The 20,313-nt window shown below is 24.6% G+C and overlaps 2 protein-coding genes across 2 annotated transcripts; one reads left to right on the top strand and one right to left on the bottom strand.

Moving 5' to 3' along the window:
- Positions 1-959: 959 nt before the first annotated feature.
- LOC112593512 (protein ABHD11-like) lies at positions 960-4,406 on the bottom strand. The gene is made up of 4 exons (XM_025337921.1): positions 3,960-4,406; positions 2,768-2,941; positions 2,523-2,693; positions 960-1,456 (listed from the first exon to the last, which is right to left on the bottom strand). The coding sequence occupies exons 1-4, from the start codon at positions 4,197-4,199 to the stop codon at positions 1,133-1,135; spliced, it is 909 nt and encodes a 302-aa protein (XP_025193706.1). The 5' UTR covers positions 4,200-4,406; the 3' UTR covers positions 960-1,132.
- A 2,641-nt stretch (positions 4,407-7,047) lies between these two features.
- Positions 7,048-17,855, top strand: LOC112593511. The gene is made up of 27 exons (XM_025337920.1): positions 7,048-7,622; positions 8,137-8,244; positions 8,310-8,447; positions 9,356-9,442; positions 10,126-10,230; positions 10,314-10,469; positions 11,914-11,970; positions 12,038-12,142; positions 12,874-13,035; positions 13,100-13,192; positions 13,252-13,356; positions 13,435-13,599; positions 13,899-14,036; positions 14,129-14,218; positions 14,278-14,404; positions 14,493-14,550; positions 14,631-14,806; positions 14,866-15,055; positions 15,177-15,368; positions 15,435-15,545; positions 15,977-16,104; positions 16,177-16,357; positions 16,430-16,781; positions 16,846-16,956; positions 17,301-17,414; positions 17,482-17,562; positions 17,631-17,855. The coding sequence occupies exons 1-27, from the start codon at positions 7,524-7,526 to the stop codon at positions 17,775-17,777; spliced, it is 3,576 nt and encodes a 1,191-aa protein (XP_025193705.1). The 5' UTR covers positions 7,048-7,523; the 3' UTR covers positions 17,778-17,855.
- Positions 17,856-20,313: the final 2,458 nt, after the last annotated feature.

Consider the following 20,313-nt stretch of genomic DNA (forward strand, 5'->3'; position numbering starts at 1 on the left):
AATATATTATTACATAAATCCATAAATGTCCATATACTAAGAAATAATTTTATATACCTATATAATGTGTATATTACATTGTTATAATAATAATAATAATCAATAGCTATTTCTCAACTCTGTGTTTTCCATTATACAATTTGTATGGTTCCTTTTTGACTCTATATGGGATAAATAAGCTTATTGAATATACACAAAAAAAAATTAATAAAAATTTACCTTCCTCAAAAAACTTCCGCCCAGAAAGGAAAAAAATCACATAATTAGTAAAAGTCCAAACTACAAAAATCATTTCGAGTTCTAGGTTTTAGCAAAATCATTTGGTAAATGTCTGAAATTCTGACTTTTACCGAAAAATTTACATTAAATTATTATTCAATTATTGTCAAATCACTATTGCTAGAATAGAAAAGTGAAAAATAGATTATGAATAAAATAAAAACTTTATTCTTTTATTCTAATATTTCAATTATTCTCATTCATTGTATTGTTCTTTAATTTTACTAAAATAGCATGCTTTATTGTAATAATATCTGATATTTTGTACAGGTATAATAATTTATGGAATTTACATATACTTTTCAATTACCATTTAGTGTCAATAAACGACCCTGGATAAGGTCATCAAATAGTGTAGGTTATAAATAATAATTATCATTTTTAAATTTACTTTAAAGGTTTTTATAAAATACAAATATGAAATTTTTACTGGAGCAATTACTACTCCTATCATACAATTTAAGGGAAATTAAAATAATAGAAAAAAAAAATGAAGTCATTCACTCACTTTTCTAGCTGTTGCCTGTTGATGGTGTATCCAAAATTACATTTTCTTATTTACTACATATCCACTATAAGTGATACAATTAGAATTATTTCATAATTTAGGTAAATTATACTTGTTTATTCCAAGAATAATATGGTTAACATGGACTACATACTATTTAATATAAACACTCTAAAAAATTTTTTTATTTTATTGTTTGAATAATTATCATAAAAAATGATATTTAACCCATAATTAGTTATCTGAAAATAGTTACACAGACAATCACATAGGGGCATATTAATACAAAGTTTGAATTTCTTTATATTTCCTAACCTGATAATGATATTTGTTAAAATTATATTTCTATACAGTAGCTAAAAATTGTGACACTAATTTTAAAAACTCCTGAGGTTTTTCAGCATGTAACCAATGACCGGCACCAGTTATATAATCAAATTTAACTAAAGGGAATATCTGTTTGATGGCTTCATGATCTGATGGTTTCAAGAAAAGTGAATTTCCGCCTCCAATGAAATATGTTGGCCCATTATATGTTGATTGCACAGGTGGAAACACAGCAAGCCCTTTTTTAAAATTAACATTGATAGATTCTAAATTTATCCGCCATTGATATTTTTTGTTCACTTCAATAAGATTGGTTAGGAGGAACTGTCGAAGTACTGGACTCTGTATAACATAAAACAAAATTTATTAATAAGTAAACAATAAATAGTTGTTAATATTAATATACTATATTATTTATCTCAATTTCAACTATTTTATACTAACTAACTGAGTTATACATCACTATATTAATCAAAACCCCATGCTAACAGCAACACAGAAAGAGTAATGTACACATACACAGCAGGTAACACATATCACTACAGAAAAATTAATATTTCAAATAATTCTTTAATTAATAATTTTTTTTAACTTTTTCATTAAATAAGTTATCTAAACATCAAACTCTAGAGTTTAAAATAAAAATCACATAAATTGGTTTGGTATAACTTTAGACAAAGCTATCCAAAGAAATCATCTCAAATTTTAATAATATTAAGGTTAAGATTATCATACATTAAATTTTAAATTCCAATCTTAAAATATTTTTAATAAAAATATTTATTTTCACGTCAACATTTAAAAAAACCTTAGATTTATTTCTGTAGCTGACTTGATGAAATTAAATAGTTTTTTCTTACTAATTGTTAAAAAAATTACAGTGAAAAAATAAAAATTAATTCAATGTATAGATAATAATATTATACTACATAAAAAAAAAAACTGCAACATGAGTTAAGTTTACTCATGTTAATTTAATATTTTTATAATATTTAGTAAACTAAAACATATTGTGAAATATCTTCCTTAAAAATCTATATCTCTTTGTGGTACTTAGTAGTTTAAAAAACATAAATACTAAAAATTGTTAGGACTAATATTATTTACACAGAGCTTTCTCTATTGCCGGTTAATCAGGCAAATAAATATAGTAAACAATTGCTTAATTATACCCAACAACCAATTTCATAATTCAACAAAGAATGAATAAATATTATATGTTTAGTATACTATATTTATAGTATATATATTATAATAATAATTAGCAGTATAGTTATTCATAATGATATAAATATACAATAAATAATTAAGACTAATATCATTTGAAAAATAGATAACCTTAAAGGCTTAAATAATTATTATTTGAACTGACTAATTAAAGATTGATTATAATTATAACTTAACATACCTCTATTGAACTTTTCATATGTTCATCTGCCAATTTCCGAACTTTTGATATAGGTCCATCAATATCTAAATTAACACCTCTTAAGACATCTATAATACTTTGAATATCACTCACTTCTTTGCTGTTAACTGGTGATATATCGACTGGTATTAGGGATTCCACGAGTTCTGGCTAAAAATATTTTGCTGTTTATTTTTTAGCTGGTATGTAATTAATACGTATAGTAATATTAAAACAAACCTTACATAGATGACTGCTAAGTACATCATTGTTCTGCCACCCATGCTATGACCAATTAATGAGGCTTTTTTCACACCTAAATCTTCCATTAAAAATTTAACATCTTCAACCATAAGCCGATATGATTGCTCTAAAGTATGTGGTGAGTCTCCGTGATTTCTTGAATCAACAGTAATTACCTTGAAACAAATTATAATTTAAGAACATTTTTTTATTTTATATTTATAAGAGATTTGTAATAATTATAAAGTCTTTAACATTAATAAAATACATATATTCTCGCATAAAATGTTATGGGTAAAAAAAATTAAAAATTTAAAGTAACAAACTAATAGGTAATTTTTTATTAATCTAGTAACTTAAATAATCATTATTTTTTAATATACCAAAATATTTCAATGCATCAAACAATAATTATAAAAAAAAAAAAAAGTAATAACAGGAAACAATTAACCATCATATAATATATTAAATTCATTAAATAAAATAAATTAAATAAGTAAATTAGATAACAGAAGTCGAGACAGAAGTATTAAGGAGATAAAAAAACAATGAATAGTTCTGCCTGAAAAAAAAATGATTTAACAACCAGTTATAATTCTGAAATTAGTTTTATATTTTGTTTGGCAATTTATGAATATAAAATAAATTTTTTTAACAAAAAGCAATAGTTTATATGAGGTGCTTGTATTAGGTATCTAACTAATAAAAACTAATTGAATATACAGTCACTGATTGTATTTCAAATTTAATCTAAGGTTAGTGTTTAACCTTTTTACTAACTTTTATTAATATTATATACATTTTTAATCTTTAATTCATTAAAATGTGTTAAGATGAGACTAAAAGAATAAATAATAATCATAATTGATAGCATTACAAGTCTAAACTTACAAAATTTTAAACTTAATAATTAGAGTTAATTTTAGATTTATAAAATGTTAAGACAAGAAATTTTTCAATAAATCTATATAAGCAAATAAAAACACAATATGACAAAATTTGATGGTAACTACTACATTTATATAAGTATCTAATTACTTATTAAATTAAAATGGTTAGTTAGTTATTTTAATACTGAAAATATAATTATAATATTTTATTATACAAAAATATTAATCATATTTTTTTAAACATACTGTAATTTTTTTTAAACCAATAGGTAGATATGCATTTTATAAAAATACAAATACATACTTTTCTGCGGGTCATATTGTGAAGGGATTTTGACAAACTGTTCCAATTGGACTTGCAACCAAACAGACCGTGCATGATGATGATGGGCGGTTTTTGTCCACCATCGGCAGCCGATTCGTATGATGTGAACGACATTTTTATGGGTTCCAGTTTGGTGCTCAACGATCGCCAACATTCCGAAGCCATTCGGCTTTCCTTAAACAAACATGTCCAGGGCAGTAAAGCCTTGGATTTGATCATAATGGTATCAGAGAAACTTCGGAGTGAACTCGATGCCGTACGGTCGACTATAGATGGATAGTGTGTAATTAAACAGGAAATCCAACCGGAAATTCGACGACGTCCAAAACGTCCAATTCAAAATATTGAAATGAATAATGAATATTAAATAAGATGATGTAATATCTTGTAAACTACCTATAATAAAATAATAATCGTAATTCGTAAGAACGCTATGAAAAACTGCTGTTAGATTAGAGATAAAAAAAATATGATAAAAGAATTTGCTGATTATGTCCAAACCTATTAATAGTCATGGTTTACTGATAGCTGAAAGCCGGTTTCGGTAGGGCCTTAGTTTCGGTGATTTACGAAATTTCATTCTAAATTTTTTCATGGATTCATCTGAGTGGTAGCGCAGTGCTCTCTACCAACGTTGTTTCAAAAAACCACCATTGATGGCCTCTTAATTTTCGCCAACACGTGGCGCTGCAGTATATAACTTTTGTTTTGAATTTGAAACCAATTTTACGAACTTAACACTTTTGAGTTCTGAGTTCTGACCAATATGAAATTTACTTTCCAGTATCTTGCAATAAACAACTAAATCGTCTTCATATTTATTTTACACATCGGTAGGTTATCTGAAAAAAAAGGACATCAGATAAAAAACCTTAGCGCAATAATATCTTTTTATTTCGGAGGAGAAGGTTCAGTTCCCTCAGCTCCTCTCTGGCTACGGCCACTGCAGTATACTATCGAGATTTTTTTATTATATCATGAATATATCACGTATACTCTGGTCTTTATGAATCTACAAAAAAATTAGTTATTGCGATTTCTATTTTTATTGAAAATCAAGTAAAATATAGTTTACCTACCTAACTACCTACATCATTATTTTCATATTATTATGAGAGCATATTATACACAATCATTCTTTACAATATATAGATTGTAAATTTTCAGTAATAAACAAAATGTATGATAAAAAATGTTCTTGCGATCGAAAGAAATGTTAATTAATTGCGTTAAAACTTAAATATAATTTCCCTTTTGCGATGAAACAAGTTTTTAGAGTGCTAAAGGAATACTAAATTTACAGCAATTATGGTAATATTATAGTGGACACAATCAAATTATAAATGTCTATAAGACTTATACCGATTCCTATCCGATATTTTTATTCATACGGAGACAAAGAGTTCTAATCAAAGTGTTAAAATTTATAATTTAACAAAGTAAAACCACGTATATTTTAACTAGTCACAATGTTAGGTAGGTACATAATGAATGTCTTACAAAAATACAACTTATACAATAAAATAGTTATTTTTCGGGTAATAACTGTAATACGAATTGCGATGGCGTCATATTTCACAAGAAAAATGTTTGTTCAATTCTCAACAAAAATTTAACAACTAACTTGTCGGATATTGGTTGAACTGCTCATATCTTACACAACGCAATGTAAACTTGTACAGATATTTTTCTAATCTACATTACATAATACAATTTTAGTATTTCATATTTCAAAATAATTCACTACTCATCCCATTCACCTAATTACCTTACTTTTAACTCATTACGAAGTAAAGCTTTTTTTTAAATTTGAGATAAATGTGCAGTGTCAGAGCAATCATCGGGGCGAGTGGGGCACGTGCCTCACAATTTTGGAGCCCCGTTATTTATAGTGTTCCCACCTGAATGAAACCAAAAAAAAATCAAGTTCACTTTTGAATTTTAATCATAAGTCTTATTATTACCCAACATACCCATACCCAAGTATCACAGTAAATTTAAGTTGACTTCTACCAGACTATTATTGTTGGATACGTTAAAAATACAATATTTGTTAAAACTAAAATGTTTGACATTTTTATCGTTGTTATCTGCTTATCGCATTTGATGTAGCCAATTATATATTTTTGGATTTTTGTATGATGTTGAAAAACTTTATGTCCCTGATTAAGAAATTTTAAATTGTTTCAAAAATTTGGAAATACGTTAGAGAATGACATAAAAGATTTAATTGATAAAATACTACACCGCTTCAAGTACTAAATGTCTATGTGAAATAAAAAAAACGAACGCATTTTCCAACTTGAATATTGCTTTACGAATCATGTTAACAATTCCGTTTACGTCAGATGGTACAGAGAGAATATTCTCAAAATTAAAACTTATTAAAACATCCTATTGACGAAGTATTAAATTACAACATAGGTACTTATTGGACTGTTTGAACTTGCTACAATTTGTATAGAAAAAGAACTTCCAAAACAACTAAATTAAGAAGATTTAATAAATGATTTTGCATCCAGAAAAGCTAGAAAAATTAAAGAATTATAACTGACAAATGACAATATTTTATTTTAACAATGTAATTTAAAGTATTATAAATTGTACAGCACACTAATTATTTTAAACTTCCTTTATAAATTAAAATTATTACTCATCTATTAATTATTAATCATTTAATAATATCTAAAAGTAGTTATTAATAATATTTTTTTTTTATATTTTATAATGACGACGATTAAGATAATACGTTTATTTTCTATGCAAATAATATGATAAATAATATATTTATCATTAATTGTTTTGATTTTATTTACATACCTATAATGTACAGTAATTATTTGTTTTAAAATCCATAAACAAAATTACCTTTTGAATTAATTCTTAAATTAATTTAGAATGGGGATGCAATGTATAAGATAGGAATGAGGGTCCCACATTTTTTACTTGACCCGAGCCCTATAAAACCTTGCGTCGGCACTGTAAATGTATGACACTATATAATTACTATAACTGTTTATAACACATTATGATAAGTGAGCATTTCCAATGCTCATACAGTCATACTTTGATACTTCGGACTTCGGAGTCAACATTCGTTAACATAGTATAGTTAACATAATTCATATTCTCGATTCCAGTACTCATCCATTTGCTTTCATGGCTGTTATGGTGTTTTGACTGTTTTCTTGTTCATTATCTCAATGAATTTAATTGATATTGTTATCAATGTTATCACCTACTATTACTGTTGCGCTTAGACCATATTGTATATTTGTATAATATGATCTAAGCTGTTACGGAACTTCGACAAATACTACTATAGAATGATACTATTACTGAGTAACTGAGTACTGGAAGTGTTTTGAACGTTAAATGTTAAATTAAATTTCTGTTAAATCAAATACTCACATTGTTTGCGTTATTAAATAATATCTTAAATTTTTACTTAGTATGAGTAGTATTGTTTTTTGATCCTTATAATTTATGCCAAAATAAGATTAATGATGATTGTTGATTGAATGTTTACGTATTACTCCAGCAATGGATAACAATACTTTTGATGTCAATCTTGAAGTCGACTACGACCAAGGATCGGTTAAAAATTTCGCGTCAACAAATAAAATCAGAGATGATTCTGTCGTGAGAAAATATTTTTAAAATTATTATAACAATAGTTGTCAATTATCAGATTTCATGGTTTTTGTAGTATGTTACTTTTATAAAAAAAAAATTGAATTAGTGTTGCTATTAGTTATATTAAGATAATTTTGTATGAAATTACAAAGATGTATACATCTTCAACTCTCGATTTTAATTTATACACAAATTATCTAGATATAAAAAATATTGAATTTACTTTATATGCTATAATTTTTAAAAATTGAAATTATTTTATTCATTATTCAGTTCATATTTTGTTATCCTTATTAAGCTTAACATATTATTTATTAGTTTATATGCTACATTATATAAATTAAATAACTTGCATGGTTATTTTCATATAAATTACAATTATTATTATTTAAATTAAATTTTAGGTATGTTTTATTATTGATTATTGTTAATACTAATTTATTATTGAATTTAAAAAGAACATATTACATAAAAAAAAATGATATTTTAAGTGTTACTAAGTTTTTTTTTCTGTTTTTAGGTAACATGTGGTAAATGCAAAAAACAAATGTTATATCAGGAGTATAATTTTAAACATCGTCAGATTCATTATGACCTCTGTTGGATTATGGGCGTTGAAGATGAAATTGTACACTTTAAATTTAAATATTTATAGATGATTTATAATTTTTTTAATACCATTGTATTTTATAGGATTTCACAGATACGTCAAAAGTTCAAGCAATATTAAAGAAATCTAAAATTAAGTCAAAATTTATATGTGAATGGTGTGATGCTGTTAAAATGACTATTTCTGGATTTGCCAACCATCTAAATAAATGTAAACATATTGTAAGTACTTCCCTAATATTATATTAAATTTATTCACGAATTAATTTAACAGGTAATATTTTTGTAACTTTTGAATAAAATGTTAAACTATTTTTAATAATATTATTTTTTGAGTAATAGAAAAAAAAATTTGCTATTATGTCATATTTTATTGGGCAATTTGCTGAAATTCTCATTGCTGATTCAGATTAATAATAAGTATTATATGACATTTCATTTAAGTAATTATAAAAACTAATTAACTTTTATTTACCAATTTTTATGTTTTTTTATTAATGTTATTTTATACTATTTAAATTTTAAGAGTAGTTTTTCCATGTTGAAAAGTTAAAGTTTAGTTTTTGTTTTTGTTTTACCTCTTGCTATATGTTATATATCTATTACTATAGGAACTATTTTAAACTATAGAGCTTGTTTTTACTTTTAATTTAACAAAGATACCTACAACAGCTTCTACAGCAATAGCTATTGGATTATTGATTTTAATTTATAATTTGACAATTACAACATAATAGCAAGGTATAAACACTTTATTTCCATGGTTTATTTTCTGTAGTTTTTTTTTTTTTTTTTGTTATCTTTTAAATTTGTTTTTATAGAGAAAAATAGTTTACTGACAGTTAACTGATACAACATATGACATTTTTACAAATAATTTAGAAAAACATTTGTTTTAAAAATGAATGGTTATTTTAAACATTATATATTTTTTACATAAAATTTTCACCAGAACAATTATTAGTAAACTTTTCACTCTTATTAACAACATAACCACATTTATTTAAAAATGTTCTTGAGTCATGATAAGTTTCAACTTATGTATTATAGTTCTATGGTATATAATATAAATATATATATTTTTTTACAATGTGTTGTATCAACATTTAAAAATTAATTTTCTTTTTTAGACTGTTTTGAATAAAAATAATAAAGTTTTGAACAAGACTAATGTTGGTCTTAGCACATCATCTATTACTCATGATAATGGCCCTGAGGTAAGTAATTAAATTAATATATATGTAACATAGCTAACAGAAATATTAACAATTTTTTATTAGCCTCTGCACCGATTTGTTATGTAGCGCAAGACTTAAGTAAAAAAAAATAGTAATAGTAGTGTTCAAACTGTTATTGAAATATTGATATTTATGATTTTTTCATTATATTTATTACAGTGAAATACCTTATTATGGTTATCCACTTTTCATACATTGTATCCATTCCATGTAGAATGTAATAAGTCAATAAGTGGATAATCTACTATACTACAAATACTTACATTTATGGCATCATTCATAATTTCTATAAGTAATGAAAATAAAAAAAAAATTGTGTTTAAATTAATTGAATGGTAGAATATATTTTCATTGTTAGTTTCTAAAAATAATGTTTTATTCTTGTAAAATGTGCTACTGTACACAATTATGATTACTAATTTTAATATCCTAACAGCGTCTTATGATTTATTAATAGTTTTCATAAGAATTAAATTAATATGTGTATTTTAATATTTGTATTTACGCTTTATACTAAAATATTATAGCTAATTGTTTTTTTTTTAGTGGTTACATACTTGTATCATAACTTGCTTCTGATTTAGGTGTTACAAAAATGTAGATAGAAGTAAATTCAAAAATATTATATTATTTATTTAAAACTTTTTGTCATTTATGTCTAGGTATCATGTGGTCGTTGCAGAGATAGTATGACATATGAAGAATACAAAAATAAACATAGACATACTCACTATAATTTATGTTGGTTAGAAGGAGAAGAAAAAATAGTATGTTAAAATATTACCTTTATTATTTAATTTAAAATTTATGTAAGCAAATGCTAAATAATTATAGAACATTTATTTTTTAGGACTTTTTAAATGAGAACAAATTAGTTGAATTACTCCATGAAATTTTTCCAAACTCTACTGCTAAAAAAAAGTTTGTATGTGAATGGTGCAAAGATATAAGAAGAGGTGTGGTAGACTTTGCTTCTCATGTAAAAAAATGTACCATTGAACAAATGGTAGGTAATATTTTTTTCAACTTTATTAACCACTTTTACTTATGAAATTTTATTTACATGGATATATTTTTGGGCTGGTTTCAGTTAAAAATTTGTAAAACATTTATTATAATGTGAAAAATGTGATGATATGTGCATAATCTAGCAGTTGTTTCAGTTCAAGTTTGGTAAACTCAACTTAACTTCACTGCTAGATCAAACTATAGAAACATTTTTATAAAAATAGCATTTTCTTCATACCTATTATAGACTATATGACTATAGGAATTATTATTTTTATATTAATATTATTATTATTATAGTATTTACATTAAGATGGTGTATGTTAATCATATGTTGACTAGTGAATTTCGACAAGAAAAACACGAAAATAATAAATTTAATAAAATATTTAAAAATACTTCTTATTTTTTCATTAGTTAAACCAAAAAAGGAAAGTCTCACATATTTTAAAAACGAAAAAAGCAAAAAAAATTGAAAATTAATACTACATACCAGTGGTTGGCAATAGGCGGCTCGTGGGCCAAATCCAGCCCATGAAGGAAAAATAATTGGACCACAAAAAAATATATTTTTTTTAATAATGCTGGTTTTCCACGCATAATATATGTTTTATCTATTTTATGATGTATTTATAGATTACGATGGTGTTTATCGTTTATTGCTGTTTACAATAATAGTTGCGATAACACAAAAATTATTAACTAATATCTGAGTTTTTACTTGCCCTCAAAATTTTTTTTGAAATTTTCTCGACCTTCATAGAATTTAATTGCCAACACTTGCTATATACTTTTAATGAATTTTCAAAACAGGTCAAAAAATTTCATAAAAATTTAAAGTGACTTATTTTAAATTCCATCAGTTTGAGTGAAATAAACATTACTATAGAAAAACTTATTTTTATTCTTTTACTAACAAATTTCTAGATGATGTTACTCAATTCTAAGTCTGTCAAACATACTATAAATCATTGCTTGTAATAAAATTTCTCATTTCACTTTTCAGCGGACTGACATATCCTGAAATATTACACTTCCTTCTCTATATCATCACAAAATAACTAGTTTCATGCAAATTTCGTTAATGTAAAACTGACATTTACGTTTTGTTTATGGCTCAAAAAAAAATTATTGGACAAATTGTAAATGTGTCAATTGATGATTACAATCATATATAATCTGTTTTACCCAATCTTTGATTAATGTATTTTATCCACACATCAAACATAACCAGATTTATAAATTAAGCTACTTGTTAAATTAAAAAAAAATCAATAATAATTGAAATTGTAGCAAATTTGAATTAGTTATATCGTTTTCTAAGTGCAAAACAATGTTTATAATTCTATATTTTCAGTGGAGTGAAGATATTGTCCTTAGTGTTTTATATAAAAATAGTTGTCACTTGTATTGGTTTTTTATTTAAAAATACCTTTTTTTAGCTTGTACATCCCCGGGTTTTAGATGAAGAAAAATTAAAAAATAAAAACAATTCCACGGTATGTATATTGTTTGTATATTTATTGGATTACAATTTTTAATTAAATTTTTTCCTCATTTATTAAGATAATTTGTGGTTGTTGTAATAAAAGCATGAAATTTGAGGAGTATGAAGACACACATAGTGCAACTCATAACAATCTATGCTGGATAATTGGTGATGAAAAACCAGTAAGTAATTTTTTTTCCAGTTGTTTATTTATTTAAGATAGTATGGTAATATAGTAATAAGTTACATCTAATAAATAATATTACTCTTCATAATATACATTTGTATATTTATTACTGTTTAGTAATTAATGAATGTATCATATTTTCTTTTTCTTTTTGAAACCATTAATAGGTTTAAATTTTAAAATAACTAACTAGTTAGGACAAATATTTTAATAGTCTTCATTTTTAATAAAATTATCATTATTTTTATATTTTTTTGACAAAAATGTATCTTATTTAAGTGGTTTTTTATTTAATTTGAATATTATTATATAATTATGTTTGTTAATTTTGTTGTTTTTAATAACAATGTATTATATAATGTATATTTCAGTAACTATAAAATTTCAAAATCAATTAAAATTGTTAGATTTCCCAACTCGTATTATTATTTTTATTTTCGAGGTCTTTTCCATTATCTGCCACCCATTTTATCTTGGCTTGCGCACAAACCACCTATTTTACTTACAATAGTATTCAGGTTACATGGATGAGTATTATACTGGCTATTCTTAAATCTTTGGGGTGTAACTCAATCTTCATGAAAAGTGATACTTTTGATTGTAAAGGGAAACATACACTGGTAGGTCTAGCAAATGTTCTTATATGGTAGATAACAGATAACAGAACAGATCTTTGGTTTATATTTACCTAAATAATTGAGATTAAACTTTTATTTTTATTTTTAGGATTTTGATGATGAGAATGTTGTACAACAATTACTACGAAAAAAATTACCAAAAAATGCTGCACGCCAAAAAAAAGTTAAATTCATTTGTGAATGGTGTCAAATAGAAAAAAAAAGTGTACCTGGTTTTGCTAGTCATGTTAAAAGATGTGAATCTAGACCGGTAAAACTGTTAAATTAATTAATTAAATATTAAATAAATATTATATTATTTATATTGGATATAGGATAAACTGGAACTTTTAAACGAAACAGAAAATGAAAATGATATAACTAAAAAATCTGGTAAAGAAATTACAAAAGAAAGTGACGATTCAATAGTAAGCAGATTATATTTAATTAAAATGTACATTTTCTAAATCATAAGTTTAATATTAAGGTAACTTGTGGCCGCTGTAAAGAAAAAATGACTCTTTATGAATATCGTACTAATCACTATTCTAAACATTTTAATTTATGTTGGATTGATGGTGAAGAAAAACTTGTAAGTATAGTTTGATTAAATAAACTATATTATAAAACTAATATAATTATAATCTGTTATATATATATTTTTTATTAGGATTTAGAAAACTATGATACTGTTTTGAATAAATTGAAACAATTCATACCTTTTAGTGCTGTTCGTAAACGCTCAGTTAAGTTGTGTTGTGAAGATTGTAAAACTATTAAAAAAAGTATTTCCGGATTTGCCAGCCATGTAATATTTTGCAATAAAGCTCCTAGTGTAAGTTATATTATTAATTTAATTAGTGCTCTAGAAAAATATTCAAATATATAATTGTAGTTTTATATATAAAAAATTAAATAATTGTTGTAATTTTACCATGTATTGATTATCTAAATATAAATCCATTTTAAAATACTTATTTTTAGACTGAGTTTAGTGAAGAATTCATGTACATTTTTTTTTTTTTAAAACCTATTAAAATAGCAATTCTTAAATTAAGCAAATATACAAAAATTTGCATAAAATAAACACCAAACATTTACTTTCTCTAAATAAAACAATAAATTATTTTTTAGGACATAACACAATTATTAATAAGATGTGAAGACTGTGGAAATAAAGTTAAACCATCATCATTAATAACTCACAAACAGAAAAATTGTAGAGGTGTGAACAACATAGAAAATGGTAATGACTTCAACATAAATGAAAATGTAAGCTGAAATGTAATTTTTCTAAATAGTAGTAACATTGAATAAATATAATAATGTATTTAATTATTGCTTATTATATTTTATTCTTTTAGTCTAAAAGAGATTACAAATTGCGGCGTAAAAGAAGACCCCCAAATGTGTTAAGTTTTCATCCAGATACTAAATATATTACTGAATATTATGTAAGATTTTTATTTTCATTTGATATAAAAAATATATTTCTTAAATAATTTTCTTATAGGACTTTATGTGTCGTTTGTGTGATTTTATTACGATTAGTGTCAATGATATTGTGGATCATATTTTGAAGGTTCATGATATTGTTTTAAATAATAAAAAAAAAGATAATTTAGACAATTATACAATTAGTAAGTTTTAATTTTTGTATTGAATTTAACATTTTATTATGCATTGATTCTTATGTTTAATACACTGTCATTATTTTTTTTTTAATAGATAAATATCAAGTGCACAGAAATATATACTTAAAGCCTTTATTAAACTATTATAATTTGTAAGATCAAAATCATAACTTAATTAGTAATAATCTATTATTTATTTATTAGTTATATTTAAATCACTTTTAATTTTTAGTTTCACAAAAACATTTTGGAAAGATGTTTGTCACAAAGACTTTAAATCTGATGCTTTGCTCTTAACAAATGATGAAGCATTGAAGTATATACCATCTATTCAACAATCTTGCAAAATATTAAATTCAAATGATGAACATATATGTGTTGATCTTTTCAAGTCTGTTTATGTTAACGGTACATTATTTAGAGTATAAGGTTTCAATATTTTTAAATAATTCTTAATTTATTTTTAGGTATGCATTGGCTGTTTACTGGTGGACCTAATTGGGCTATGTCATGGTGTCCTCTTCCAAAGGAAGTACAAACACAGTATTTGGCAATATCATGTCATCCTAAACCAGATCTAGAACATAAAGAGATGGATGTTTACAAATATCCATCTCTTGTGCAGTTATGGAAATTTGATTCATTGAATAATGTTATGTAAGCACTATTTAGTAGAGTTTTATTTTTAATTCTATTCAAGTTTATTATAATAATATAATCATATTATTTGATCATCAAAAATTATTGCTTCATACATATTTTTATGTTTCTTTTTTAGTAATAAATCCACTTCTTTTACACCACATATGTCCTATGGTATAGCTCATGAGTATGGTGCTGTATGGGATATGGCATGGTGTCCTTCTGGAGCTTATGAACCCCCCCAAAAAATAGGATTGTTGGCATTAAGTACATCTTGTGGAGATTGTCCTGTATTTGCTATGCCTTTTGTTGATGAAAACTCAGAAATGTATTATTTTAAATGGAGAAAAAATGTATTATTAAATAAAAACTAATATTAAATGAACCTATTTAGGTTATCTATTTACTTGGCCAAGCATATAGTAGCAAGAAATTTTGAATGTGAATGGATTGAAGGCGGTGTACAATGCACAAAAGTTTGTTGGCAAGCAGTTTCACCATTCAAGTAAAAACAACTTTTTTATGATTTTTTACATTATAATATATTTCATTAATATAACCTAACATTTGGTAAAAATTTTCAACAATAAATAGTAATTTACATCAAATCATATTTTTAACCGTGCATTTTGATATTCATGATAATTTATAAGAGAATATAAAATTTGATTTTTTTTCTAAACACTACCTTTTGAGTACTGATATTTCAATTATCTAAACTTAAAAATCGTATCATTTTATTCCATTATATTATATTATTGTGAAGTATATTTAGTTGATTATTTTACAATCAAAACAAGGAATTATTGAAAAAAAAATATTGTTAATTGGAGGTATGGTAAAGGAGTGTTGTATAGAGTTTACATTTTTCAAGTGTTGCAAAATCTTTTTAATTTAATCTGAAAATGCTATTACATTTTAACATTATTTTTTCAGAACTCTTATTTGTGGATATTCAAATGGTGTTGTGAGTGTGTTCCATATAAATTTTAAATCAATATTTTTAAATAATGATATACTTTATCCAAGTCATACTTTTATAGCAAGTAAAAGTAGTATAACAGGTTAGAAAATCATTTATAATTTTATACAAATAATCTAAATTGTTATTTAAAAAGCATATTTTCATTTTTAAGGTCTATCCATGAATTATTTTAATACTTCAATTTTGGCTACTTCAGCAACTGATGGAAATGTTACTTTATGGGATTTAAAGTCTACTGAAAACTCAATATTTCAAAAGAAATCTTATTGTCCATCTGACTGTACTTGGCTTCAACAGTGTTACACATTGGTATATTGTAGTAAAGTTGTAAAGTAAGTTATTTGGTTTCATAGTAATATTAATGATTATTAATTATTGGCTAATATTTATGTATTATTTAATAGCCCTGTATTCTCAAAAGTGCGGACTATTAATTTTTCAAACTGTGATGATGATGTTGAAGGTTATAATCCCGAGTTATATGTTTTAAAAAGTGTAATTAATAGAAATCAAATACTCGATAACTGTGATCTTGTAAAGAATGACGAAAAAATAAATTCTAATGATACTAATGAAAAAAAAGCTCTTAATGAATCCAATTTAAGTAGTGATGATGAATCATATAAATCTGTTGATTCAAGTACATACAGTGATCAAGATAAATCAAATAATGCAGGAAAATCTGGAGATATACCAAAAAATACAGACGAAGAAGATTTTTACGGTCCTGGTTTTTATCAAAAGAGTACTCATTGGGTTTGTAATAAAGTTTTGAATGAATTTTATGTATTATAATAATTAATATTATAAATTTTTTTAGTCTGTTTCTACTTCAGATTGGATGAATGTTATAGCAACTGGAAATGAAAATGGAGTTATTTATGAAAAATTGTTTCTTTCAGAAACTAATAGTATAAAAAAGGGAAACTCTGTAAGTTATAAAAAACTTAGTTACAATAATGTACTAATTATAATCTTAACATAAAAACAAATAACAACAATCACCTGTCTATATATATTAAATAATAAATTATGTAACTGAATATGTAGAAACACTACATCAGTTATATGATTCAAATAAAGACAAAATACCTATGTAAAAGCATTTTTTTTTTTTAGAAACCAAAAACAAAAAAAAATCTGAATTAATTAGAACTAATTAAGTTGAAAACTTTACTAAAAATATTTTTCAAGATATTATATATTAGTTTATATTTTGTACTAATCAATTTATTGTTTTGAACAGTAGTATATGATAATTATCTATGATTCCAGACAATACTTCAATTAATGGTAAGACAATTATCTAATGATAATACTCAATCAGAGTATTCTAATGGTTATCGTTTTAAAGAAACAATTGAAAAATTTGGACTTGAATCTAAACTTGTAAGTGTAAATTATTTATTTTAATACTTTAAATCCAAATTTTTAAAAGTATTTATTCTGTTGCTAGTTTCTTTCTGATGAAAATGTACCGAACAATCAAGATGATAGCAAACCTTTGTTAAGATACCCTCTTGACAATATAACCAAGGTTAAAATAAAAATAATTTATTGCTACAAATCATAATTATAATTAATAATAGTTTTCATTATTAACAGGTATCTTGGAACCAAAATTTTAATTCTTTTCGTTGGTTGGCGATTGGAACTCAAAGTGGTTTTACTCTTGTATCACCATCTCAAGCAATACCCAATAGTTGTATTGATTCATTTTATAAAATAGTTTTAACTCCTGTTAACGACTGATGATATGACTGATATTTCTATGTAACTTTTTTAGCTAAATTTTAATTTTTATGATTTATTATTAAAAAGAAATACCATTCAAAATATTTATTTTTTATTAGATCATAATTAATGTGAAATAAATTAAATGTATTTATAAAATATTGATGTGTAAAAATGAAGGTACTGATGCAATTATTAGATAAATTCACTTATTTTCATATTTATTATTTACTATCTAATTAACTGGTGCTTCAATCAGTTATTGAGTTAATTAATTTTATAATTATAAAACTATTTTTACTTTTTTATCTGTCACAATAACCAGGTATATTTTAAACATAAGTGCATAAAGAAAATGCTAGTTCTAAGTCCTCCTAAATCATGGAAATTTCCTTTAAAAATCATACAGAATATTATATTATAAAAATACAAAAAATAAAAATCTATATAAAAAAAAAATTATAGGTGATAACAATTAAAAAATTACAAAAAAAATTTTCATTCAACTATTTTTATAATATAAGTTCACAGTATTTTATTATTATATTATCCCCAAACTAGTTTCTAAATTTGAGATGACTGTTTTAAAAGACAGTTAAAAGAAACTATATATTAAAGAAAATATCTCAAAAAGTGTTTCCAAATATTTAAAAAATGATCTAATTGCTTCCACCAGTTTTTTTACTTACGAATAATCATTCTCTGCAATAAGAAGAATTAACAATCATGTCGCGCCGGGACAGCACGTACAATTATGAGCCGTTTGCTGCCACGACTCGCGGTGTGCTGAGGATAAAAGGGGTTACTCTAAGCAGTATAATATATACAATTATAAAAATACAGGGTAATAAAAAACATATATTTCACCACAATGATTAATATAATAATTGATTAAAAAAGGGCGCCCAAAAAAATTATCGAAATATCGTAAACACACATATTATATATAGATAAAAATAAAAAAGGGGAAACAGTATATAATTAGATTCACGTAACGTGATACACAATAATATTAAGAAATATGAAGTATAGACAACCAAAAGGACGACCTGGTAAATTCCGCACTTTCTTCCGGATATGAAAATATGATCGTTAGTCCACTGACGGATGATGCTGGTCCAAACGATGAAGTCCGTCACGTATATGGTACAACCAAAAAAAAAAAAAACCACCAAGGTTTATAGCGGCGGCACACAGCGACACGCACAAAATTATATATATAAGAAAACAATGTGAAGGAACAACCAACTAGGTTGCCTTCCAAAAAAAGGTTTTACGTCGCAACACGCATGCAGGCGACGGGGCACACACACAGATATGTACCGTCCGGTGGTTGCAAAAAGACACACTGACGACGTATAGTATTATATTATATTATATTAAAAGGTCGACGGGCAAAACCAGCCGGATCCATATCGGTCTCGCGACGATTATATCGCACATAAGATAATTATGAGACGATAGCGGAGTTTTGTGGCGGCGGGAGGGAAGATGTACGTTCTTCTGAACCGGCGGGCAATTAAAAAGATACCGAGTTCGAACAAATCATCTAAGATGCAATATGATACAGGAACTGTTTTATAAATTAGCAATTCTTAATATTGATAAATATATTCAGTGATCAAAATAAAAGTTATTTTACTTTTAGTATTAGAGTAGGTTTAATAAAATTTTCTAAGAACATATTGTATTTATTTAATTATAACAATATATTTTTTTATCATATATTAACTCATAACCTTCAAATTTAATTTTATCTTTCTGTTAATACTATAAAATAGCAAAAAAAAAAAAATTATTATATAAATAATTATTCTAAATTAAATCAAAAATGTAGTAGTGTATAGTAAAATTATAATAAAAAATATATAAGTTTACAAAAGTTAACAAGAAAACTATCAACTTGTTAACCATCTTCAATAATTAGTTTTGTTCATTTATTGGAAATAAAGGTACCTAAACATTTCCAAAGTTATGAAAAAAATTATTATTATCCCTAAAAGGAATAATCTGTTTAAACTGTATAGGAGTAATTGACCATTAAACTTTACTTCAATTCTATCAAATGCAATAAATAAGAAAGTAGAACACTAAGTACAAAGTATTTTTAAGATATTTTGAATTAAAAAAAAACCTTGAAATTTTAGGTAAAAATCTAATAATTTGTTACTATATAATATCCATCATGGGTGACTTATTAGCATTTGAATTAATACACCGAGTTAGTTGTACTATTTAAATTATGGTCTCCTCAAAGATTTGGCAAAATGTAATTTTTTGGAAGGTTCATTGTATGAAAACAATTTCTTTATTGTAGAGAATTCATAAATGTTAATTTTTAAATTGGTAATTTAAATTTATATGTCAGGTCTGAACATTTTTCTTTGTTAAGGGTAAACAGAAAAGAATCAACAAAACCTATTACATATAGATACCATAGAATATAGTTAGAGCTTTTTAGTGCTATTAAAATATCAAAGTAGGAACTTGTTTTTTCTCATTATTTATGCAAAATATAATGTACAATGCAATGAGTTGTACAAGTTCAAATATT

The sequence above is a fragment of the Melanaphis sacchari genome, unplaced genomic scaffold (assembly GCF_002803265.2).
Source record: "Melanaphis sacchari strain LSU unplaced genomic scaffold, SCAv2.0 Contig20_pilon_pilon, whole genome shotgun sequence".
NCBI lineage: Eukaryota > Metazoa > Arthropoda > Insecta > Hemiptera > Aphididae > Melanaphis > Melanaphis sacchari.

Excerpts from the sequence above, each read along its gene's own strand:
- LOC112593512 (XM_025337921.1), bottom strand. The coding sequence starts at position 4,199 with ATGATCAAATCCAAGGCTTTACTGCCCTGGACATGTTTGTTTAAGGAA. Across the intron at positions 2,942-3,959 it reads ACAATATGACCCGCAGAAAA|GTAATTACTGTTGATTCAAG; the intron begins GTATGTATTTGT and ends ATTTGTTTCAAG. Across the intron at positions 1,457-2,522 it reads ATATGAAAAGTTCAATAGAG|AGTCCAGTACTTCGACAGTT; the intron begins GTATGTTAAGTT and ends TATGTTATACAG.
- LOC112593511 (XM_025337920.1), top strand. The coding sequence starts at position 7,524 with ATGGATAACAATACTTTTGATGTCAATCTTGAAGTCGACTACGACCAA. Across the intron at positions 12,143-12,873 it reads TAATTGGTGATGAAAAACCA|GATTTTGATGATGAGAATGT; the intron begins GTAAGTAATTTT and ends TTTTATTTTTAG. Across the intron at positions 13,036-13,099 it reads AAAGATGTGAATCTAGACCG|GATAAACTGGAACTTTTAAA; the intron begins GTAAAACTGTTA and ends TATTGGATATAG.